Genomic DNA, 26,141 nt, shown 5'->3' on the forward strand with positions numbered 1-26,141 from the left:
GGCAATTAGAACAAGAGGTGAAAGATTCCCAGACTGTTCCAAGAAACATTTTCTAATTCTTTAGTCACCCCCTCCCCAGATGCTGCTTCCTGTGGCTCTGCAATCAAACACACAGTAGCCCATAAATCTCCTGAAAGGTCACATTGCAGTGGGTGGGGGCCTTTCTGATGAGGAGGGCAGTAATGGGGCTGCCTGGAGTATTTGAGCATCAGGCATAAGTGTTCAAAGAGCATTAGTGCATTAAAAAGTTATTTCATCATGGAATGGGTTGGGTTGGAAGGACCTCAAAGCCCACCCTGCTCCACCCCTGCCATGGCAGGGACCCCTCCCACTGTCCCAGGGTGCTCCAGTGTCCAACCCAGCCTGGGACACTGCCAGGGATCCAGGGCCATTCTTTCTACCTAAGCCCAACCCACCAGATTTCCAACGGGAAGTTTCCAGTGGCCCAGTTTGGAACCATCTCCCAGTGGAGTGAGAGGAGATTTGCCAGAAACAGCAACAGGAAACTGAACCATCCACCTGGAATGGCCAGAATGGCCAAAGGCACCAAATTGGAATAAGGGAGAGGGCCAGAGCCCTTCTCCTAAGGGTTTAATTTGAATTCAAGGTCCTCATAAAACAGAGCAAAAGACACTGAGAACATGGAGTTGCGTCAAGTTTCTCATGCAAATTTTTTTTCAAGTGCTTGCAGAGGAGACACAATTGCAGGTTCTCTCACTTCAGCAAACAGTTAGAAACAACAAAATACCCTTTTTATGTTAACTGGTAGCGGTGTCCTTTCTCCCAGCGAAGAGGGGCTCTCACATGTTTTGGATTCCCGCAGAATCTCGTCTCTTCTGTCCTCAGCTCCCTGCACTGCACACAGGACGCAGCCAAGGCAGCACCACTGCAGGCACTAAAGTGCGATCGCATTTTAAGGCTCCAGGTTTTCCAGAACATTCCAAGAATGAAAAGAGAGCCATGTTGTGAATCTGAAATACCCATGAAATTTGGGAAAAGGATTTTTGGGTGGTGAAAATTGGAGAAAACTGCTGCAGAGACACATGGGGGAGGAGATGGGGGCAACGCAAAGTCCTTGACTCCAGCTGGCAGCGCACTAAGGGTGTCATCATCTTTTAAGATCCAAAGAGCAAGCTGACTGCAAGTTTTAATGTCTTTAACCAAAAAATCCCTGGCCTTGCTAGGTATGATTTCCTTCTGGCACAGTTTTTCACAGTTGACACACGGCTTATCTCTGAGCTTGAACAGAAGAAGAACAATACACAGGGATGAGAGGAAGGTATGCGTGGCCTTTTCCATGCTGTGAAAGCCACCAAAAAACGCCCAAAAAAACCTTTTTAAAAAATCTCTCCACGATACCCACGGGAAGAAGAAAAATCCAGGTGTTGAAGCTGTACACAGTATCAGCTTTTCATTTTTTGAGAGGAAAATATTTTAGCACAGAAACCAAGACCTGGACTTGCTGACACTGATGCCAGTATCTGGATGCTGTTGATTTTAGGAGATCGGAGTAGTTTGGTGACAGAAGAAGTGGACAGTCACTGCACTGGAGAAGGTGGTCAGTGCTTGGGTGGGGGCTGCAGTTGGAGACAAATTATTAATTACTGATGTTAGATAATTTTTAAAATCCACCTCAGAGGCTCAGACATGGGAGAGAAGAGCCCCGAGGAAGGGATGGGCGCCCCAGGGCTGCACTCTGGGTTTTGACACAGAGCTGGATGTCACACAGCCTGACACAGGGCAGCCACTGTGATGCCAAGGGGGACTCTGGGCCGCGTTTAAAAAAAAACAACAGCCAACAAGTGACATGGCCCAGGTGTGAGAGCTGGCAGACCCTGTGGGGTGCTGTCCCACAGGCACCATCCCAGCCCCAGAGCAGCCGGGCTGGTGCAGAGCAGGTGAGCCAGGGTCAGTGCCCCCAAGCCCTGGCACATCCCTCCCACAGCACCAGGGGCTGCAGGACAAGGCCAGAGAGAAGCTGCAGCCTGGGGCAGGTCCCAGCTCTGCTCCTGCAGCCTGTTCCTCCAGGAGGGGCTGGCTGGACATGAGCTGGGCCCAGCAGAGCTCGGCCCTCCCTGGCAGGCTCTGGCTCTGTGCTGGCACGGCTCTGTGGGCCAGGCACCAAAGGGCGCTGGCACTTTCCCTTCCAAATGGGAATGTAAAGCCCAGGTGCTATGCCCAGGTGAGAGCACCTGTCACAGTACCTCAGTAGCTCGACATTGGATGAAACACCTACTTTTCTCACACAAACCTTATCTTCTAAATGTATGCTGTGCTTGAGAGTCTCTCTCTATAAATGGAACAGCACCTGGAATGTCTTTGCTTCCTTTCTCCAGCACCAACCACTGTGCCAAGGCTCAGCACTTAGTACAGCAGACATTTTGCCTCACAGGGAAGAGAACTGTCCCTATCCAACAGTTTAATTCAGGTAAATACAATTCTGGAAGGATGGATTTTTGATGGATAATTCCAGCCCAGAAGGCCCACAAGGGAAGTTCCAGCTGAGGGGGAGGAAGCCTTCAGTGAGTTCCCTACAGCAACACAAACTGGAGAGCCTGGCCTCAGGCTGCTCCCAGCAGCTCTCCATCCCCAGGACACCCTGGAGTGCCCCATATTCCTGACCAGCAACAAACCCTCTGCATATGGAATCATGGAACCACAGGATAGTTAGGGTTGAAAGGCCCATCCCATTCCCATTCCCCTGCCATGGCAGGGACACCTCCCACTATCTCAGGCCACTTCAAACCCCATTGAACCTGACCTTGGACACTTCCAGGGATCCAGGGGCAGCCACAGCCTCTCCAGGCAACAGAGAAATCCAAACAAAAATCTACATTTCCTGTACCCCTCAAGATCGGACACACCCTTGGTTCCATCCAGTCTTCCTGGTGTAGCTGCTGGGACTGTCCCCAGCAGCAGGACAGCTGGATCCCACAGGCAGAGCTGCTCATTAGAGCCGTTTCCAGGCAGGGCCTCCCCTGAGCAGGCTCTGATCCCAGCTCCGTCCTGGCTGGCGCAGTGCAAACCCGCCAGACACATGAATAATTCAGCTGCAGCAGGAACTTGCCATCGCCATAGTAATAAACGCAGCGACACCCTCACTGCAGCAGATTATGTATAAGAATTCCAAATCTCTTTAGAAGATTAGATTTTTGTGGAGGTACTAGGGGAACACTGATTAAGGAACACGCTGGAAAGTCACATGGGAGGCTGGGGTGTTCCCTTCACGTGGAATCTCCCCCACTGCCTGAGCCCTGACACCTCCAGGGAAAAGCAGCAAGGGATGCTCTCCTGGGACTGTCCAGGCACCTGGAGATGAGGTTAAACCACACAGGTAACGCTTCCCTGGCTGTCACTGAGTCTTCCCTTCTCTGCCCCACTCCAGTTCCCAAGGGGAGCCCAGTGACTCCCACTGGCTTGGGCAGCACAGACCCTGACTGTCCTCAGCAGTAACTGCACATCAGGACAGCTCAGTGGTGCATGACTAATCCCACTCAAGGGATCAGAACTTGCTAAGAAGAAACTCCCAATGATTACTTTCCTCTTCACTTTCTTGATTCACATTCACCAAATAGCAACCCAATTCCAATACACACACTAGCTAACACTTCAAACAGTTCAGTTGATGCCTGGACCAAAAGTACTTCAGTAGCAGGGGGAAAGTGAAATATGTTTAAAATAAACCCTGGATGCTTGCTATGCAGAAGGCACTCATTGGAGCAGCAGCAGCAAGGGTGACCTTGCCCAGCACACCCAGGAGTGCCCAGGACTCCCAGCACTGACAGACTCTGTTACCCTGCCAGTGGCTTTTCCACATAATCTCCTTTACCTAACACAGCATAAAGAGTATTACTGGGGTGTTCCTATGGCTTGTGGTTTTATCCTTTTGTTGGTTATCCCCTGTGCGCTCAGAGAAGGGAATGGAGCCCCAGGAGCAGCTGAGGGAGCTGGAAAGGGGCTCAGCCTGGAGCAAAGGAGGCGCAGGGGGGACCTCGTGGCTCTGCACAGCTCCTGACAGGGGGTGGAGAGAGACCCGTGGTGTTCCTGCTGCAGCCCCAGCACAGCTGACAGCCAGCACCCAGCGCTGGGGCTGCAAACCCAAACCCAACCCAGAGCTGCTCCCAGCCTGCAGTCAGCACTGGTCTAGAACACAGCACTTTGCAGAGGATGCTGGAGCACAAAGAAGAGCTGGAGCAGGTATGTAACAGAATGCCCAGTAAGATGCTGTGACTCAGAGTGGCAGGGTGGGAGGGACACAGCCCAGCTTCCACCAGGACAGCCAGAGCCGTCACTAACCCTCAGCACAACAGGTTGCTCTCTCCTCCAAGCCCTGCACTGGGAAACACTGGAGAGGTGAAAACTCCAACCAAAACCCTGACCACACACCCCCACTCACACTGAAGTGCCACCTCGGCCTCTGTCCCCACTCTGCAGTGCCACCTCCTGTCACCTCAGCCTGTCCAGACACCCCTGCTGGCCTCACCCCAAGCACCTCCACAAGAGCCTGCCTTGCTTCCCACCTGGTTCAAGTCCCGCTGCCTGTTCCATCAGCTGTGTCCCAGAAAGGCAGGTGTCCCCACAGGCAGGGGCACTGCAGGGCTGCAGGCAGTGCCCACTGTCAGCACTGCTGACCTCCCCTTCCACAGCTGCAGCGCAGCCTGGCTCCCCTGTGCCACGGACAGCCCGTCCCTCCCGGGCGCAGCCGTGTCCCAGCCAGCCCAGGGCACGGCTCACACACACACCAATTTAAAGCAAACCAAAACACATTCAGGCATTTGAATTCCTGTTACAAACTAAGAGAAAAACTCACTGAATCCCACTTCTCCTGGTTTTTTCTCATCACATATAATTAGAGAGCTGGCAGCTGGTGCCAGCTCAGGCTACTCTGCAGAGCTGTCTCTCAACCCCAGGCAGCACCTTCCCCACACACTGGGCTGCTGCTGCTCCTCCTGCACTGGGAATGAGGCACTGCACCCAGCTGGAATGGGACAGGGAGGATGGGGCTGAGCAGGACCAGTTACAGAGAGGCAGCAGAGCAGAACCTGGTACACCTGAAGTGCTGAAGGGACCCTCAGGGAAGTGTTTTAGCCCAGAGAGGAGGTGTGGAGAGGCTGATCCCTGCCCAGAGCCTTGGATCACCTGGGGGACCCCAAGCCTATGAATAAAGGAGCTCTTCCAAGGGTGAGAGGGCATTCCTGGGCTCCTCCAGGGGGTGTAAGGAAGGAGAGGAGTGGATGGAGAGTGCAGGCAGAGGGAAGCCTTGGTGCCCACCAAGCCAACTGCTTCCCAGGGCTGGGGATGCTGACCACGGGACAGGGACTGGGCCATGGCCAGGGAGAGCCCAGCACCTCCTGCTGCCCCTCTGGAGCCTCAGCACCTCGGAGGGGCATGAGCAGCCCCCAGGACCCTGCAGGTACAGCCCGGGGTCCCCCCGGGAACACCTGATCACTGACAGGCAGAAACACAACTAAAACACTCCCACGTTTGACTTGAAAACATTCTATTTAATTTATACAAATAACTACTAAATAGAAAAAGTAGATTAAAACAAAATAGTTATTTTTCTGGCAGAGTTTAAATGCATATTATATAGCTTAGAAGAAATAAAATGCATTTTCCCCACAGCATTCATGACCTAATATTCTAGTTAACTCCTCCATTGCTTTCCTTTCCCAGACCAGTAAGATGCCAGACGCAAGGTCCTGTGGGAAATGGCTATATATATGTTCCATATTCCAACTGAAAATATGGTACAGACCACACACCTACAAATGTGAAGCACTTAAAATGTGACTATCGAGTTGTAATATGATAATACAGAAAACAATTCATGTTTCAGGTTATATTGTGTTACAAAAACGTCTGTGTAAGAAATCATGAAAGAGGCCACATAAAAATAAGCTTTAACTTTATGCACTTATTTTACAGTTTAAAAAACTGGCAAGTGCACTAGTAATAAATAATTTGCAAGTTTTGGATAAACAAGAAATTCCTAATGTTCAGCATTATTGTAAACATCAGTACACATGTAAAATGCAGCTAAAATCTGACAGTTACATTTTCAGTTTACCGAATTCTTTTCCTATTACTCAGGCATAGATCAATGCAGGATACAGCCAATCATATTTTTGGCAAGTCATGTCGTTAAAATTAACAGTGACAGTGCAAGTAAGGAATGCAAAGAATTCCTAGTGCAATAAAGAAGAGAAGCACAGGCAATATTGCTGATTAAAATTTACCACTTCCATGTGTTCACCTTGGGAGTGATTAGGAGAATTAAAATAAAATATTAAAAAAAACAAAAAGGAAAAAAAAAGAAACAAAAAAGAAAAAAAAGAAAAAAAAGAAAAAAGAAAAAAGCTGTTCAAAGCCATTGTTTAATGCCCTGATCTTGTCTTAGGATTTCTCTGTCTTCCTTCAGGCCACCAGCCCAGGCACAGCGCGTCCGGCTGAGTCCCCAGCGCCGCCCGGCGTGGCCGGGCAGTGCCCGGGGTGCCCAGCTGCTCCCCAGAGCTCCGAGCAGCCACGGCGACCAGGGCTGGGAACTGCCTGGCCAGAGCCCTGCGGGCCAGCCAGGCGCCTTCCTGCCGGGAGAGCACCACGAGGAGAGGGTCAACAGTCAGCTTTCAGTTTGTCTAGGGAATTGTCAATTTTGGTCAAAGTCTTTTTGATGCGCAGGGCTGTCAGTCTGGCCGAGGGGTTCTGGTACCAGCACTCCTTCATCAGCTTGGCAAGGGACGTCAACGTCTGGGGAGGAACAGAAACCACACAGCACAGGGGTCACTCACAAACAACAAGCCAAGGAAGCACTGGCTGGGGCCAGGCACCCACACAGAGAGGTTTTACTGCCTAATGAACACTCCGCTTTCAGGGCTTCCCACTATTTATCAAATACAGAGCTTACATGTTTTGAAAAGCTCCTGAAGTCTGAGAACTTGATTAAACCAAGAGCACAATTGGCCCGTGGGCTGACTGGAGTGACCAACTAGTGCAACTTTAAACAACAGTGTTGGGGGTTTTTCTAATTAAGCAAACCCTACACAGAATTTCTCTTCAATGAAACCAACTCCTGCAGACACATGAAGGCAGCTGAGAAGGTACCGAAGTTCTGACTGTGATTTCATCATGCCCAGCAAGATTTAACTGGCTGGGCTCCCAGCACAGGGCACAGCTCCACACCCCAACCTCAGACATGGGCACTCTGCCTGCCCAACCCTACAGATTTCAAACTGACTTCCACAGCTCCAAGGGCAGCCTGGAGAGGCCAGACTGATACTGATGAAGAAAAATTAACTTGAGCATCAGTCTTGCAAAAAGAACAACAGCCTCTATCTTGTAGGCAGGAAAGCCCAGCATTCTTTGTGTGCGCTTGTAAGCCACAGAAAGCCCTGGACCAGCTTCTCTCCCCTTCACCTCCCCTCGGAGGGAGAACAGCCACTGGGAAAAGCAGCTGTAAGGTTTTTTGTAATCATGTTCCTAAAAGGCCAGTCTGTGAGCAGCTCAGAGCTGGCAGCTGTCAGTTTGCCCAGTGCTCCCCAAGCCAGGCAGCACATCCCACCCTGCCCAGGTGATGCTGCTGACGAGGCCATCGAGATCCTCCCCAGGGAGTGACAACTGGGAAAGCTTCCATGGCAATGTCAGAGAGACCAGCAGACACTGACCGGGTCTGAGAACCATCTGTTGGGAATGTTGGGCCTCTGCTGATCCACACAGACCACCTTCCTCATGTCTTCAAAACTGGGGTCGTTCGGAACCAAGTCATAAAAGGGTGGCTTGTAGTCTTCCACGATTCCTGGTGAGACACAAACAGACATCACTCAACGACTGTGACAGTGAACAGCACTTCTGCAGGGACAGAGGGAACACAAAACCCACCTAAGAGGTACAAAAATGCTTTAGAACTCAACCCTACAGTGTCATGCAGCCTTCGAACAACAGAACAGCCTTCACTGCCCCAGGAACAGCTTTTTCTACTCAAAATGTTAATTAATTGGCTCATATTGCAAGTCCACAAAGTATGAGCTATACCCACTTTGCAGATGCTGGAGTTGAAAGAAGAAGTAAATCCCTTGCCAAAAGGCCATGTTTTGTAATGCATGCAGCTTTCCTGCCTACCAAAAACCGGGATTTCTACGAGCAGATGGAAAAATGTAAGGTCTGCACTGGGGTTTCTAACAAGCTCAACACACACTTTGGTGCTTCTGTAATTCCTCAAAGAGTCCAATAAGCATGTCAGCATCCACAGACCCTCAAGCTGGTGCTTCAAAGCACCATTTCATTCCCTGCTATGAAAACAGTAAAATCCCCAGGGTAACTGGCACCACATGCCATCACAAAACCAAACACCCAAGAGCCTGTGGCACTCAGGAGCTCAATACATCTTCATGAAATTACAAACTGGTTTGGGCTGGGAGGTACCTTACAGCCCATCCCATTCCACCCCTGCCATGGGCACGGACACCTTCCACTGTCCCAGGCTGCTCCAAGCCCCATCCAGCCTGGCCATGTCCTGGGCTTTGGCACTGAAACCAGAGTCTGTGTGTGTGCGCTGCCCCAGCCCATCACCCACCCACAGAACACTGCCAGGCTGGAGCCCCTCTGCCTGCTCCCCAGGACACACGTGCAAATCCCTGCTTCCTCACTGGATCAGGCTCACCAACCACCTGCAGGGAGCCCAGCCTTCTCAGGAAGCCAATTTACAAACTGGTGTTCAAAGACAGGCATCTGGGTCAGCAGGGTGGAAAAAGCCAGAGCTAATGGGGCCCTCTGTGTCCAGCAGGAACATCAAATAGCTGCTGCTGACAGAAATTCCACAGACTGAAATCTGCTGTCCCACAGCCAGACATGAAATCCAGGAGAATCTCTGCTGCTTTGGATACCCTGAAACTGAAAAGAGGTTCTCAATCTTTCCTACAGCAGTTTAATTTTAGTTTTCCTGTTCTATTGGAGATGAAGATCAAAGTCCCATAGATACTCTTGTGCATACTCTGCAAAAGTCTGTAAAAGGGTGTAAAAGGGAACCAGGAGCTTACAAGTGCCTTGGAGAGCAGCAGGGTAATTTGGAGACCTGTCTACCCAAGCAAGTTCCCACAGAAGCACCAGGCAGCCTGCAGTTTGCCTGGTGCTGTTCCAGTATGGACACAGGACAAGTGACATGTGCTATGTAAAGCATCACCCACCCTCCTGCTCAGAGCAATTCCCAACTGCAGCTACCAAACATCACCTGCTGGGCTGAATTCCTGTCTTAGGAACCCACTTTACTGTGCGACCTCATGAACACAATCCTCTGTGTGCCCTTGCTGCCACACCTGTCCTGCAGGTAAGGCCAGGGCTTGGCAGGAGACAAACACCCAAGTCCAGCTGTCCCAGAGCTCTGAACACTCCCAGGGCACGAGGATACACAGATGAACTTTCTCTCCTCTGGCTCTCATTCCTATTGTCATGTGCTCTTTCCCAAGCACAGGGCACATAACTGGCTGCTGCAAAGACACGCAGTGCTGAAGACAAAGGAAGCAGGCTGGCCTTTACTCCAGTGGTGCCTGGGGAGCCTCTGGGCTCTGTCCAGCGTGGCGGGAGCCCTCGGCAGCGCCAGGGGCCACTCAACCTCTGTCCCACAGTGTGTCACTGCCCCGTGACACGCTGCCCTCGCCCGCTGCCAGGGACACCCGGCTCCCCAGCACAGCCCACAGCCTGGGCCTCCTGCACGGCCTGGAGGTGACTGCTGTCACTCCCAGCACAGCCCACAGCCTGGGCCTCCTGCACGGCCTGGAGGTGACTGCTGTCACTCCCAGCACACCCTCCTGCTCTGCTGGGGCCTCTGGCTCTCTGCTGTCCAATCACCTACAACTCACGGGTACTGCAGTGGCTTCTTACCTCCACTCCTTGTTACTTCACAGACTCCCAGAATGGTCTGAGAGGGAAGGGACCTTAGAGCCCACCTCATTCCACCCCTGCCATGGCAGGGACACCTCCCACTGTCCCAGGCTGCTCCAAGCCCCAATGTCCAGCCTGGCCTTGGGCACTGCCAGGGATCCAGGGGCAGCCCCAGCTGCTCTGGGCACCCTGTGCCAGGGCCTCCCCACTCTCCCAGGGAACAATTCCTTCCCAGTGTCCCATCCATGCCTGCCCTCTGGCAGTGGGAGCCATTCCCTGGCTCCTGTCCCTCCATCCCTTGTCCCCAGTCCCTCTCCAGCTCTCCTGGAGCCCCTTCAGGCCCTGCCAGGGGCTCTGAGCTCTGCCTGGAGCCTTCCCTTCTCCAGGGGAACATTCCCAGCTCTCCCAGCCTGGCTCCAGAGCAGAGGGGCTGCAGCCCTGGGACATGTCCACAGCCCTGAGCTGACTTTAAGCCCAGCTTGTCCTGTGCATGCACAAATCTCACTGCTGAACCCAACACAAACACAGCAGCAGCTCCAGCCTGGCACAGGGAACAACCACCAGGGTTCCTCTGAGCAGGAGGAACACCTTTGAGCTTCTGGTGTCACTGTCACTGCGGAACAAGAGCACAGCCCTGGGAACAACCGTGACAACTCCCAAGGATGTGAGCTGTGAGTGCCAGGCAGCAGGTGAGTGCTGAACCAAGGGAGCACATTCCAAGAGCAGGGGACACTCTCCAGGGAACCAGCACTGCTCCATTTGAAGAGAGGCAAACTCAGCTTTGGGGACTGAAAGCACATTCTGAGTACAGAGAAAATGCTGGCCGGCTCCTACTGCAGCACACAGACAACACACAAGTACTTCTATGTGCCAAAGGAGTTTCCTATCACATTTTCCTCCTCATACTAAACAAGAAAACACCAAAAACCACCGTGTCACCTGGAAGATCAATGGGTAAGTTTTTAAAAATAAAACATAAAAAATAGAATAAATAAATAAAAATTAAGAACTACAGAACAGTACTGTCATGTTAGAACAACTTCAAGGTTTCTGTGAGCTGAAGCACTGAATCAGGCTGAGTCACTGGAAGGCTGTGCAGGGGCCCAGGAGAGCACAGGGAGCTGATGAGTGCCTCTGGCCCCCAAGACACCACCCTGCCTTGGTCCTGCAGGCTCACTCCCAATGCCAAAGTCTCACTGCAAAGCAAACAGGGTTATCAGAGTGACCACCTGACCAGCAATGATTCCCACACAGCCCAACACAGAGGGCAGGGAAGATGTTTACTCCATCCCAACCAGCACAAGGGCATGGAATTACTTACAGCAACAGCAGGAGTACAGAGCAACTGGTTCTGTGCAATTAGTGCCACCAGCACCTGAAACTTCTGATGTCCTGATGTGACCAATGCAGGGACAGATCTGCATCACCTCAAGTGTGTCCATGGTGGCACAGAGCTCAGTCAGACTCAAATTCCCAGAGCATGCACCTATAAGCAGGTAGGTCTGCAGTCCCATGAGCTCCATACCAACCTGGTGAAGCTGCCAGCACCATCCATCCATCTTTTCTTGTTCAAGGGCAACTCAGGTAAAGCCTCTGTGAGCTGCAGCTGCTGCAGCAATATCTGTGTCCAGTACCAGAACTGTACCTGTGCACAGGCCAGTGCTACTTTCCAGCTTGGTAAAACAAAAGCAGTCCTGAATTCTGATACCTTCTGCACTGCCTTTCTTTCTGTCTTTTAGGGTTTGTCATGAGAAACAGACACCTACAAATATTCACTATGCTTTAATGACACAAGGAAGAAGGATAGAGACCTTGTGATCTAAAATTTTAACTTAGCTATTTGACACGAATTATGTCTCACCAGGCCTTAGAATGAGCAGGGGACTCTGTTCTCTGCCTTGACAGGAGTGGCCACAGGATCATCACTGTCCCCAACACAGCAGGAGCGTGCCCAGCGTTTCAGGGATGGAAGCACTGCGGGGCCCAGCCCGTTCCTGTGCGCTCTGGGGCAGGTGCCTTGCTGTGCATGAGCCCTTGGTGAGCTCTCCCAGCGGCAGGGCAGCAGCCCAGCACTCACCGTTGCTGACCATGCGCCTGGCCACCTCCCAGAGCACCAGCCCGAAGGCCCAGATGTCCACGCGCTTGTAGGAGTCAAAGCAGTCGGCCTGGATGGACTCGTCCAGCACCTCGGGAGCCATGTAGCGCTTGGTGCCCACACGGGGGTTGTTCCCCACGTCCAGCTGGTTTGTGCTTTGGGAATGCATAACTGCAAGGCCTGAAGGACAGAAAAAACAAGGCACTGTTAGGTCCCCTTCAGCTGCAGCAGCACACGCCCAAAGGCCCCGGAGCAGCGACCCCGTCAGAGGGTTTGGGAAAGAGGAGCCCAGGGCCCAACTGTCCAAAGATCAACGGGGTCAGCTCCAAACCTGCCAGCAAAACCAGCCCCAGGGGCCACAGGCAGGCCCGTTATCTCCCGAGGGACCATCATCAAGCATTTTATTGCACTCTTGCAAAACATTGTCATGAAGTGTTTTGCAGCCACTGGATGTCCCCAGCGCTCCGGGCACGGATACGCAGAGGTCAAACAGCTGCTGCTTAGAACAAAACAATTTTACACAGCATTCAAGTTTATTTATAGACCTTTTGGGTAGGTGGATACACCCGAACTGTGAGGAAAGGAGAAGAAAAACACTGCACGAAGGATACACACAAGTTAAAAAAATAAAGCTGGAAAACAAAAACACCGTATTTGCAGCAGCTTGGAAAATAAACATCCTCAAGCAGATCTAAAATGAGTCAGACAAAACCACTCTACCTGGTTTCTACTAATTACTAAACATTTAAGCAGAGAACATTATGTGAGGGACCAAATTACTGTAAATTCGGAAACACACAGAGCACTCATGTGGCCACGGTAAACAGAGAGCACTGCAAATTGAGGAGCAGTGGGTGCATGGCAGAGCCAAGCGACAGAGAGGGCGACGCAAAGCCTCCCTAATTTCCTCAACAAATCTTCTAAGAATGACATATACTATTTACATTTAACAGGAGTTTATTTTAGGTGAACCTTAAAAGGCTTTTTACCTCAGTCCCACAAAATCTAACCTATCACCAGGTCATTCATTTGCCTTTCTTTCCAAAGAACAGTCTGTTCTTTAACATAATAAAAATTTGAAAAACACTTTTCTACAATTCAAATGCACTTCAAGATATTTCAAGCTGATAAGAATATGCTTATGGCACCTCTAGAAAGATCACAGAACACTTTGGGTTGGAAGGGATGTTAAAGTTCATCCCATCCCGCCCTGCCATGGCAGGGACACCTCCCACTGTCCCAGGTGCTCCAGCCCCAGTGTCCAGCCTGGCCTTGGGCACTGCCAGGGATCCAGGGGCAGCCCCAGCTGCTGTGGCACCCTGTGCCAGGGCTGCCCACCCCCACTGTAAAACACTCCCTATATTTAATGTAAATCGACCCTCTTTCAGTTTCAAACCACCTCCCCTTGGCCTATCACAACAAGCACTGCTGAAATGTTTGTCCCCACCCTTCCTAGGGGCACCCTATGTACCATCTCATGACCCCACTGATGAGAAGTCTGCTCCCAGATCCAAGTACTTCTGTCAAATACTGACACACACACGTACACTTTTATGTGCTATTTTAAATTCATATTCGATTATATTATATAGTGTGTATGGTTTATAATTTTTCCTTAAAAAAGCTTGCAACAGCAAACAAAGGTCAGAAACCACGTTTCCTGGTCAACTCTGAAAACACGAGGGCCTCGGAGAACACTTTGATAAAAATCATAAAACTTCACCCAAACTGAGCAAAACAGATTGCAGAGGCTGACAGGTCAAGGTTTGCAGCTGAGGGAGGCCAGTCAGCACCCCACACACCCCAGGGCAAGCAGGCAGGCAGGACAGAGTGCTGTGACCATCGCAGGGCAGCCCTGCTGGGTGGGAGCTGGGGAGCAGACCCTGCCCACCCAGGGCCTCTCCAGGCCTGGGGGGCACTGAGCCCAGGGCACAGCAGCTCCTGCTGTCAGAACCAGCCCCTGAACAGGAACCCAGTGGTGTGGCAGGGCCCGTGGAGCAGCTCCTGCTGTCAGAACCAGCCCCTGAACAGGAGCCCAGTGGTGTGGCAGGGCCCGTGGAGCAGCCAGCCCTGCGTGCTGCCCCACAGAGCTGCCCAGCTCAGGCCCCCCCAGGCACCTGCACGGCTTTGGGAGGACAAAGGCAGAACGTTCCTGGCTGGCAGACTGGGCAGGAATGAGGGACATCCACTCCTGGGCTCTGTCACACAGCACTCTGAGCCAGCCACTGCTGCAGCTCCTGACCCTGGGGTGCCACAACAGCCCCTGGCTCTGGATCCTCACAGGAAGGGACCAGGGGGTGGAAACAACACAGAGCCTCACAGAAGAAAGGCAGGAATGCATGCCAGAAGCAACAAATCCTTTGGTCAGTTTCCCTTACAAAGGAGGAACATAGGAAAAATGTGACAGGCATATGTCTGAGGAGTTCACATTTAAAAAAATAGCTATTTTAACCACCATAAAAACTAATCAGGAGGTGTTTACTGCTGTGCTCTCTTAGAAAAATCTCTCAGACCTCTGAAACCTCCAGATAAATAGCATAATAGACTCCACTTTACCAGTGCCATGTCAATGCCTGGACATGCTGCACCTCCTCAGAGTGAACTACAAATTCATTTAAAAGCCAGTCTCTGACACTTTGTATTTTCAACTTACTGCTGCATTTGTTACTATTCCCACACCAAACTTCCAGAGGCCCAAGTATGTGGCTTTCATGTTTTCCCTGTCTGTATCTGAAGTCCCTCAGGCAGAAGTGACAGAAACTATGAGCAGAATTATTATTTTAAAAATTCCCATCTCCTGATACACTTTTTGCCTAGGCAATGGTGCCCCAATACAGTCCTACCACTATTTCCTCCCTTGTCTGCAGAGAAAAGCAAAAAAAGTTACTGTCAGACATCCTTCCAAGGTGTGAACAAACCACCCTGCTGTGACTGCTCCTCAGCACCCGTGCATCGTGCTTCAACTCCAAACCAGCTGGTGCCGGGAGCTCGCTTCTGGGCCCACAGAATGCTCTGCACGGCTCGGCCTGGCAGAGCCACGGCACGGGGACAGCGAGCCCGCGGCTCAGCCTGTCTGTGGGAGCACACACGCAGTTGCAGAAATGAGGTCTAACCCCTGCATCCTCGGGGAGCCGGGAACGGGATTGAACAACGGAAACCCGGGAAATGGCCCCAAAAGCCTGGCTGGGCTGCAGGCGCCACCTGGCGGCCGCGGAGGGCACCGCGACGGAGCGGCAGCGCCGGGGGACAGGACAGGGACACGGACACGGACAGGACAGGGACAGGGATAGGACAGGGACACGGACAGGGACGGGGGACACGGACGGGGGACACGGACGGGGGGACGCGGACGGGGGGACATTGCGGACGGGGGGACGCGGACGGGGGGACATTGCGGGTCACGGACAGGAGTCACTGTGGGCACATGGACAGGAGTCACTGACGGGTCACGGACAGCACATGGACAGGGGTCACGGACAGGGGTCATTGAGGGTCACGGACAGAGTTCACTGACAGCTCACGGACAGGGGTCACTGCAGGTACACAGACAGGGGTCATGGACAGGGGACATTGCGAGTTATGGACAGGGCTCATGGACAGGGGTCACTGGGCACATGGACAGGGGTCACTGTGGGCACATGGACAGGGGTCACTGGGCACATGGACAGGGGTCACGGACAGGGGTCACTGTGGGCACATGGACAGGGGTCACGGACAGGGGTCACTGCAGGCGCACGGACACACCGCCCCCGGGCCCACAGCACCCCTCACTCCCCCAGCCGCAGCCCCCCACCCCCTGGCTCAGCAGGAGCAGAGGCTGCGCTCACCCAGGTCAGCGATGCAGCACTGCCCGTTCTTCTTGACAAGGATGTTCTTGCTCTTGAGGTCGCGGTGGGAGATGGCCGGCTTGCCCTGCGTGCCGAAGATCTCGATGTGCAGGTGCGCCAGGCCGCTGGCGATGGACAGCACGATGCGCAGGCAGCTCACCGTGTCCAGCGTGGTCAGCTGCAGGTAGTCGTACAGAGAGCCCATCTCGTGGTAGTGTGTGATCAGCCACAGCTGCGTGCTCGAGTTCCTGGAAGTCATATCGGATGCAATAAAACCTAGAGGGAGAGGGAGAAACAAGAAATGAACGGACAGAGGTCCTTCAAGACTCCCCGAGAAAAGCAGCTCGGCTAGGCAGAGCAGGTGCTGATAATGCCAAGGTGGTGGGTGTGACCCGTACAGCCCATCCACCCAGGAGCTGGACTCGATGATCCCTGCGGGTCCCTTCCAGCTCTGACTATTCTGTGACAAGGTGAATCAGTGCTGCTGGCCCCTCTTGCAATGCACAGCTTGCTTAATTACAACTGCACTGCAGACAACTGCAGGTACCGCTGTGGTGAAAGCAAATGCTGGAATGCTCACTCACACCTATTCACAAGAACCCATTTACATATGTCAGTCACATCAAAAAACTACTTGTTAGGACCACACACTTCAAAAATATTTTTATTTCTCCTTCTTTTTGAAGGACCTGGGGGTGGGGAAGTTCCCAGTCAAGCAGAAAGACCCCAAGTCTGTAGCACATTTGCTGCTGCCACTTGACAGGGTCACACTGGAAAGCAGAAACACCTCACACCTCAAGCCATGAACAACCATTTCCATTTTTGGAGTCCACAGGCAGCTAGTGCAGGCTGCTGAGAAAAGGGCTAAAATGGGTGGCCCAACCATAATGATCTTCTATGAAGAAACACAGAAAATTTTCTGTTCAAAACTCATGAACCTCAAGAACTGCCTTAAAAAATGTCATGTCTTAAAACTGAACCCCAAATTCAGGGGAAGCTCCCTTCCTGTCACCTCTGCATATATCCACACGGTGACCTCAACAGCTTTAGCTGGGAACAACAAAAGTTTATTCCCAAGTCAAAGGAACAAATCATGCTTATGAAAAGCTCACATACATTTGTCAGAAAGAATACTCACTGCCTTCTCTCCTAAAGTCAGACTTGTGCTCAATGTGACATTTCTGTAATCTGTGATATTGTTTAATATTGCATCTAAAAAAAAGTCCCTAAAATAGCCAACAAATTTGACAGTCATCAAGAAAGACTAAACACAGGCAGAGCACCAAGGAAAATATGCAATGTAATTTCAGCCAAATCACTTGCTCTCTTGGGAAGGGAAGTTCAATAATTCACATTTCAGGAGGCCACCAAATTATTTTTGTAGTAACAAAGGAACTGCTTCAGGAAACACACCAATGTCTAGCAGAGTGAGCTAGAGAGCGAAGGAACGCTCTCTGACAGGAAGCAAGAATAAGGAGCCAAAGGAAAACTGATAGAAGACAGATTTTGGGTGAGGCAGTGCCAGCACTCAAAATGTGCTGCTGCTTTTATTTGCAGAGGTGGCACACTAGTGACAGAAGGGCATGTCTCTCAGGAATCAAAGGGCTGCTTAAACTTCAGACATGGCTCAACACAACAAAGCCACTTTCCCAGTTCTCAGAACCAAGCACATGAGGTATGAGTGATGCACAAGGTTCATTTTCCTTTTCCCTACAGGGGAAAAGATACATCATGCAGCTATAACTGAAGAGTAAGCTCTTTTGGTGTTTAAACTTACCCTGAGCAGAACAGTTAAACAGAAGAGAATACTGGATTCATATTGCACTTTACTTAGCCATAAGGAAAAGTATTCAGATCCCTAAATCTAATTATAAACTCCTCCCCACCTTTTCTCCCTTCATTTCTGCAGGGAAACTGAGATTACAACCCAACACAGCTCCACCAGAGCTGACACAATGGGCAGGACTGCCATGAGAGCTGCAGGAGCCAGTCCCTTCCACAGGGCTCTGTGGCACCACCACTGCTTTCTGTGTGCTCAGCTGCCAACACCTGGCTCATCAGGCTGATTAAGTGCTCCCTGCTGGAATATTGCAGGGCAACAAGTCACAGCTGCTATGACACATTCCCCGTTTGAGACTCAGCCCCTCCTGCAAGTCCGTCCCTGAGAATTTCTCTCCAGCCATTTATCACAAGAACCCAGAGGCTGTGAGCTGCCTGGTGAGCATGCAGTGCTTCACAGGTGACCTGTCCAGGTAACACACCTTTACACCAGACACACCAGGATACAGAATGCGCTTGTCCTACTTACCTAAAATATTCTCGTGCCGCAGCAGTACAGTGTTGTACAGCTCAGTTTCCCTGAACCAGGACTTTTCATCCCTAGAAGAGAAGATCTTCACAGCAACATTTTCTCCTTGCCACTGACCCCTCCAAACTTCTCCGTAACGGCCCTTTCCTGGTGGGGAAAAAGCACAGGAGAAGCTGTGAATTAACAAACAGCCTTCAGCAGGCAGAACTCGACTGTCATGAACCAAGTACCACACCTGGTGGCCTGATCTCCCCGGTGTGCACATCTTAGCACTGGAGCCAGCTGTGCTCCAGCACCCCTCATTTTCCTGGCTGCTTTGCCTGCAAGCCCTGTGAGCGTGGATCTCCCCTCCCTGCACAGCAGCGCAGCACAAGGGGTTTGAGCTGGGAGGTGTCACCATTCACCACCAGCAATCAAAGTGCTTTTGCAGCTGAACTGACTTAGGCAGCACATGGCAAGGTCAGTGTGCACAACACAGAGCTCTGAATTCTGCAGCAAGGAGGACAGGAAGGAAATGTAATGCTGAGGATACAGCCCTTACATTTCTATTCCATCATCACCCCTTGCAAAATGAAGATTTAAAGAAAACAAAAAGCCAAACCCATCCACAAACAAAAAAAGGATTAAAAACCATCGGCCCCACTAAAAACAAGCCCTGTCCTGTGGAGACCAGGACATACTGTCTGCTAGCCAAGCTTTTTACCCCAATAGCTTCCTCACCTCTTCAGTGCTTGCATCTTGGCTCAATGTCAATGCCTCCAGGTATCTTTGACCCAAATGCCTCCTAAACTCAATTAACACTACTCAATTAATAATAAAAATATGCTGAAGAAAAATGTAATGAATCCTTAAAACTAACACTAAAGCCCTACAAAAAACTAAAGAGCCAGAAGACACTGACCTACACACTCCACAAGTGTGATCTGGCGAGCCACCGTTCTTTGCACCAAGAAGGGAAGTCCAGAGCCACTTCCAGATGTGCAGGAATGGTCCAACAAATCCTGTTCAGAAGGAAAAGCAGAAGCTTAGGAGCCATGAGAAACCCCATTTTTCCCTGTTTACACGCACCAAGGACAGGTTAGGTTAAAGCTCAGGGGTATCTCTGTGGCTCTGGGGATGCCATTTGGTCACTCGGAGTCAAAGAGCATTTGCTTAGTAAGTCATTATTTCTCTAATAAGTGTAATAAATATATGACAACAGATGTCTGTGCACTGGAAGCCCGCTCCTGGCATACCAGCTATCTTCTGTCATGAGATTCTGCCCTTTTTCAGCACTTCACCCTTCTTTTACTCACCTTACGTCCTCTCAGTTCTGACACCTATTCCAGCATGGTGCCAGCATTTAAAACCAAAACCAGTTTTCAAATAAATGAGGTGAGGGGATTTTCCAGCATCACCTACACAAGATTTGCCACTGATACACCAGAAAAACTTCTGTAACAAATCTTTCTTAAAAGCTTTATCAGTTTCTGGTATTTTTAGCGCACAGAAAGCAGACTTTGAGCTGTAAGCTTATAATAAACATGAGTGAGATCCTGATAGAATGTTAAAATCCCATTAGCCTTGTAAAATGCTAATGCCCAGCTACTTTTACAGCCAGGAGTTTTGTATTAGTTCAAAGCATTAACAACTACTGCTGGACTCTTTCTTTACAAAGGAAAATAGGATAAAAAAGCCTAAGTGTAATCAACTTTCTGTTATTTCCAGAAAACTGCATTGCAGCACTTGGACCAGATACCCATGAAATCTCATTTCTTCTAAGAACCTCTTAATGAGTGCTCAAGAAAAAGAATCTGGGAGTGACAGAGCCTACCTTACTTTTTAACACAAACTGAGGGTCATTTTCCTTCCTGCTTGCATCAGGGGCAAAACAAAAGCAATGAAAACAAAAAACCATCCCCAAACTTATCTACAGCAACTGTAAAAACAAGATTTGAAGAGGCCAGAGCTCCTTCCACTAAGCAGCTTAGGGCTTTAAGCACTTGCTACACTGCAGAGACTAATCCTAAATGTAAACTTATCTAATGTGTGACAAAACCAGTGATTTAAAACACAATGGAGAAGAAAAATCTGGAATCTAGAAGACTTGCTGCTTAGATGAACGTTTGGGCACAGGAGCTACCAATTACATTTTGTGCCTCAGCCACACTGGGAGGCAGAGCAGCAGCACTGGCACCATTCAGCACTGGATCAGAGGGCCTGACAGCTCCCAGCTTCTCCCAGCTCTTTGAAACAGAACTTTGATTTTTTTCTTCACAGGTTTTATCACCATTTCCATAACTAGAAGTACAAAAGGTCTGCAAATGATCTTGCACAGATAAGACAGAGGAGCTGGTAAAAGCTGGAAGTCAGTGCTTAAGGACAGATCACCAGCTCACACATGCCTGGGCCATGGTGGATACATCAAGAGTGGCTGTTTCAAACCAGTAACATGGAATCAACCTTTTGGGCTCATTAAACAGGGCCAAAGGCATTAAAAAAAAAAAAAAAGGAAAAACAAGTATTAACAGACACAAGCCACTCTTCAGCCTTGCAGTGAAAGCACATTATGGTGGGACAGCACCAAAATAGAAAATGTTTTCCAGCCTCTTAATGCTGGGGACATTTTATCTCAGCAATGCAAGGAGAAGAAAACTCTGCATTGCTTCATAAACACACTCCAGGTGCCCGAAGCTTTACTTGCTCTGCTCAGATAAAGGAAGGGACAGCTGCTGGGACATTTGTGCTCTGGCCTCAGGGAAGGGGGCAGGGACAGTCACCCTGTAGAAAGGGAACACTTCCCAGCACATTATATTTTCCAGAGACCGCATGAGCAAGAGCATATTTTGAAAACTGAGCTTTGAGTAAAAATTGCACATTTCTTAGAACTCCCACTGCTCCTCTGCCAGCACAATGTCACTGATATCCCAGCCATCCCAGAGTCCTGCTACTGAGATCATGGCAGTCAGGCCTGAAGGTTTTAAATGTCAAAATTATCTGTATTTTCCTTCTCACCTAACATCACATCTTTTCCAACCCTTCTGGCTACACATTACACATGCAGCACAGTTCTTCACCTCTCCCATCACTTCAGGCCACCCAACAGCCAGGCACACTGTTTTGATGTGCTGACACTGTTTCCAGGAACACCAACAGTACAGAGCAATTCCCCAGGTCAAAGGGCCCACCCTTGCCAAACCCATCTTTTGTTAAAATTCATCAATACTACAGTTTTGGGAGCACAGGAACGGCACCACTCAAGTCCTGAGGCCAAGCGACATCCCTGGCAGCAAAACATGCTCTTAGTGATGTGGCCACACAGGAGGAGGAGAGGGGAGTTTGGAAGAGAGGAAAACTCACACCCTGAACACAGGTGGGTCACTTACTGCCAGCGTGCTGTCCCCCACGTTCGAGGCAATGAGGCCCTCGATTGTGCCATACTCTGCATCCCTAGAATTGAGCCTCTCCATGTGGTTCTTCTGTATTCTCCGTATGATCAGCACAGCTACTGCAGAAAAAACTATCAGCACTACCACAGGAGCCAGGATAACAATGATTAGTGTTTCCATGCTGTAACCTGCAGCTTCTCCTTGAAAGGTTTGGCCTTGGAAAAGAGGAGGGGAAGGGGAAAAGTGTGAAAAGAGAGAAAAAATAATTTTGCAGATTCCTAGAGAAAGTCTTTAAGCCCATTAGCACTGACACCAACCCTAAGCTCAGTACTCACCCAGTGTGACAGAGAGGCTGTGCCACAGCCAGGTGTGAGCACACCTGCATGGAGGATGATGCACTCCCTGTGGAACAGCACAGCCCCCACCTGCACCGAGCCACTTCTCACAGGCAGTGCTTCCATCCTGACCCCAACCCCACACCGCAACCCCCCCACTGCCCCAGGCACACAGACCAGTCCACCCGTGGGCAGCAGGTGTGTGCCAGCAGGCCCCAGGGTGGGGAGCAGGGCACAAAGGCACCCCGTGCCTTCCTTCAGCCAGCACCGGAGCCATCCCTCTGCCAGCACAGCAGATCAAAGCCAACCCCCCTTGCTTCTCAGCGCGCACTCCTGCAGAACTCAGCTCTCACCTTTGGAAGAGGGCAGCTGCGCAGTGATGTTCATGTTGCACAGGTGCCCCTGGCAGCACTCCACGGCCTGGTTGGGGGATGGGGGTGTTTTGCAGGTCATTTTCCGTTGCTCATAGACCTGGAAGCAGCCCTTCTGGTAGACCTTGGCCCCGTCATTAATGCTCAGGGAAGCAAAGCAGCGCTGGCCTTGGCACCGATCCCCGTTCCCACAGGATATGCCTTCACACACACATTCGTAGGGCACCATCTTGAGCTTCCGTTCATCATCTGCAAAAGGGAAGAGTCCAGGAAAAAACATCATCCTGCTCTTAATAGCTTCGGTTAGAGGTAACGAAATCATAGGACAATAAAATCTGCTTAAGGGAAGCGATATTGTTTTCAGGTAGTGCCGAAGAACCACTAAGTAGGAGGTAACGATTCCAATTCAGCTATTTCAGCATGACAAAAGATATGCCACAGCAGACACAGAGATCTCTCTCGAGTAAGTTAAAATATAAAACTGAGAAAACCAAGTTGCTCCCAGAAAGCCTTTATCCAATGTTTTCCAAAGGCTGTTTGTGAAGTGGCGAGTACACATCTTCCAGGGGCTCATCTCTCAGAACATCTAAGAGACCTTCAAATGAACCGTTCCTTCCTTTCCATGGCAGTGGAAATACTATTTCCTTTTTCTGAGGCAAACCCTAAACACACTGCATGTCACAAAAGCTTCACGTGCACACAGCTGTGTAAACCAGTTACAGAAGTCACTTTCCAAAGCCAAAGCCTCATTGCAGCAATCATGGAAGAGTTACCAAACAGCACACTGGAAATTCTGACCCCACACAACACTCACCTTGCCAGCTCGGAGATGGGAACGCCATCACCATCAGTACAGGGAGAATCATAACTCCATCAACCACCCTGGAGCTGCAGAAAGGAGAGACACAAGAGTTCTGTATGCTTCCACTGCTGTCTAAAAGTGCAACCACCCCAAACGCAGTGTTTAGCCTTTCATCAATTCCTTACACAAAACACAACGTTGACTGGACTCCTTTTGTTTCCTAAATAACTCCTTCCCTTTTAAAATCCATGCATCTACTGCAACGTCTTTTTAGATTCACAGAGACATCACATGCAACTACCATGTAGGTACAGAAGCTTGCAGTAGGGAAATATGAACCCTCCAGTACCAAGCAGGCATGTAATATCAATGATACATTCTTTAAACCAGTTCCTAGAAAGTTAAATTATTGTTAAGCTGAGAAGGTGGTCTGTAAAACTGTATTATCAGGGCTTTGAGGGGAAACAGAAAAGATCTCCACCAGAAAACTGAGAATAACTTTTATTAACCAGCAAAACCCATTGCTGGATGGCAAGAAAAAGACTGAAATGTATTTAAGGAAGATGCTGCTCTCTGAAGAGCAATTTCCCAGTTTAAGTTGCCTCTCCCAGGATTTTTCTTTCGATGGCCCAAGGCCATTTCCCTGCTGCTGAAGACAGGTAACTACACCTTGTGCAACAGTCCTGGCTGATTCCAGCATGAAGCAGAGGCACGTGCTCCCTCTAAAACAGGAAATAAAGGAGTGAATTTGCCTTTGTATTTCCAATCTTTGCCATGATGCTTGGTCTTTACACGGAAATACAGACCACTCTTTACTCCATTTTTTACTGTGAAACAAGGCTTCTGAAAAGAAACTCTTCTGCAGTTTCTTAGGATTTAGCCCAACAGACAGGGCAGGTGACTCAGAATGGTTTGTCTGTCCTGTGATGGTTGGTTCCTGCAGACACTCTCTGGCCTAGTCACATGGAACAAAATGCTCCTTATGTGCAGGTATTTGTCTTCATTTTTCAGATTTAATTCTAATTGAAGCTGGTGAAAATTGAAAATAAATCTGATATTGCCATTTTCCTTTCAGATCTCTTCTGTCGTGCCTTTTCAAATCATCAGCACTTCTTAAGTGCTCAGTGATGAAAGCCAAGCCATTACTTCTGTATTTATTTCCAGTAATTGATTCGTCATCAGTTAAAATGATCAGAGATTTCTGGCCCAAGTACTCAGTTTTCACCCTCACAGAAAGGCCCAGGCAGCACGGACCACCTCACCTCCCAGAACAACACTCTCCTTTCCAAAGACCCATTCCCCAAGGAAGCTTCCCCCACCTGTCCTGGATGCACCCAGGCACCTGTAACACCTGCCGATATCTAACCCTCAACACTCGTGCTGGGAACACAATCAGACCTAGCTAAACAGCAGGAGCAATCCATAGAGGCAGTTTGAAGCAAGGAGAGCTATCCCAAGGAACCACCAGTGGCCCAGTGCTCCAGATCCGCTCCAAGGGGTCGGTGCCCTGTTCCCAAGGCAGGCTGGTGCTGGGATCCCTGCTCTGCCTTGGGCAGAACAGCCTGGGGCAGCCCTGGCCCTGTGCCTGCCCACTCAGCAAGCCCAGACAGAGGTGGCTCCGGGCGCCTGCCCTCCTCCTTTGCACACAGGGCACTTCAAAGAGCCAAAGTCACCCCAGGGGCTGCACGGATGGGAGAGGGGGAGTGCTCCAGGGGATCCCAGCAGGGACAGGTCCCTCTGGAGAGCCCTTCAGACAGCAGGGACACCCAGCTCAAGGAAAAGGTGCTTTAAAAATACAAAATCTGAGCTCAGCACTGCTGGGCAGCTTCAGAGGTTAGCCAGCAGCACCGGCAGCTCTCGGGCACAGCCAGCTCTTCCAGGTCACTCAGGGCTGCAGCCCCTGGCCCAGGTAAAACCAGCACGGGTTGTTTTGCACTGCTGGGAGCTGCCCCACCTCTGACACACCTGGGGCAGCCCCGAGACCCCCACACCTCGACCCCCCTGACCAGGGCTTCCCCCCCTGGCCGCTCCAGCCCCTCTCCTGCCAGAGCTGGCTGAGGGGGAGCAGCAGGGCCCTGCAGGAGCCCAGCTCTGCTCTCCAGGGAAGGAGGCTGAGCACACGGACTGGGAGCTGGCCACAGTGGGACTGAAGCCACGGGAAGCACACACCAGTCCAAACACTGGGAAAACTTTGCCAGCTGCATGGACTTACCTGGTGTCTTTTCAACCAGTTCATTGGAGTTACCAAAAACAAAGAAACAAATATACACAAGTATATTTGTACACATAAGCCCCTGCCCTGTATTTCTCAGGGGGCCATGAGGATGGCAATCAGACCCATGCCCCCAAAAAGGCGAACAAACCATACTGGACTTTTAACAGATTTTATGCATTTCACACCATGCATGGTCCTCCCAAGGAAAAAAAGCCCAATATTTCCATTTAAACGCTACTTCTATGAAGCTGTTCTTCCAGCTGTTCATTTTCCCAAAATCCTCAAGCAGTATCTCGTCTGCCTCTGCTGAGAAGAGCTGTGCACATGTGCAGCAGCCTGTAGCACACCCACCCCGTGTCCTCACACCAAACCAAGGGCTGCAGCACGTCTGTGCAGCCCGGGACACTCCGGGCCTTTGGCTCACAGCCCCCGGCACAGCCCAGCCACAGCGGGTCAGCTGTGGTGGGAGACTGGAGGAGGGACGGAGCCGGGAGGGAGACTCTGACCTTTACAAAACACTAATTTTCTCGCCAAAATTATTTGAGAGCATGACTTCAAAGGTGTTGTTCTCACTGCTTAAAAAATATTACTTTTTCAAAGCAATTAAGGGATGTACATAAGCACCAGAGTCTGGTTTTAGTGACACCAGCAAGCACACCCCTTCCAGTTACTGCTTGTTTAGAGAGAAAGAAAATATACATTTTAATGCAAGGAACAAAACATTCTTTAATAAATCCCCACAGAAAATTGCTATGGATTTAAAGATCCATGAGATACCCAGTTATGATCTGGTACCTGAATTCACAAGAACTTCTTCTCCAGGGGAAGAGCTAGGATTTAACCCAGATAAATGAAGAGGAATTAACAAGCAACCAGCAAATGCACACAAAAGGTGTTTTCCTTTTGCCGTTTGATTGGAGCTGCAGGCCGTGCCCTATGGAACCGCA

The 26,141-nt window shown here is 50.4% G+C and overlaps 1 protein-coding gene across 3 annotated transcripts in view; it reads right to left on the bottom strand.

The window, feature by feature from the left end:
- Window positions 1-5,483: 5,483 nt before the first annotated feature.
- ACVR1 (activin A receptor type 1) overlaps window positions 5,484-26,141 on the bottom strand; it is a 46,458-nt gene continuing 25,800 nt past the window's right edge. For all 3 annotated transcript variants that reach the window (XM_030952084.1, XM_030952083.1, XM_030952081.1), the window contains exons 2-10: window positions 22,992-23,065; window positions 22,160-22,426; window positions 21,469-21,686; window positions 19,005-19,104; window positions 18,104-18,250; window positions 15,796-16,071; window positions 11,951-12,148; window positions 7,662-7,792; window positions 5,484-6,747 (exon numbers count right to left, since the gene is read on the bottom strand). In XM_030952084.1, coding sequence (XP_030807944.1) covers window positions 6,613-6,747; window positions 7,662-7,792; window positions 11,951-12,148; window positions 15,796-16,071; window positions 18,104-18,250; window positions 19,005-19,104; window positions 21,469-21,686; window positions 22,160-22,426; window positions 22,992-23,043 — 1,524 coding nt within the window. In that variant the 5' untranslated portion in view covers window positions 23,044-23,065 and the 3' untranslated portion in view covers window positions 5,484-6,612. The remainder of the gene's footprint in view (window positions 6,748-7,661; window positions 7,793-11,950; window positions 12,149-15,795; window positions 16,072-18,103; window positions 18,251-19,004; window positions 19,105-21,468; window positions 21,687-22,159; window positions 22,427-22,991; window positions 23,066-26,141) is intronic.

Source organism: Camarhynchus parvulus, chromosome 7, assembly GCF_901933205.1.
Source record: "Camarhynchus parvulus chromosome 7, STF_HiC, whole genome shotgun sequence".
NCBI classification, from domain to species: domain Eukaryota; kingdom Metazoa; phylum Chordata; class Aves; order Passeriformes; family Thraupidae; genus Camarhynchus; species Camarhynchus parvulus.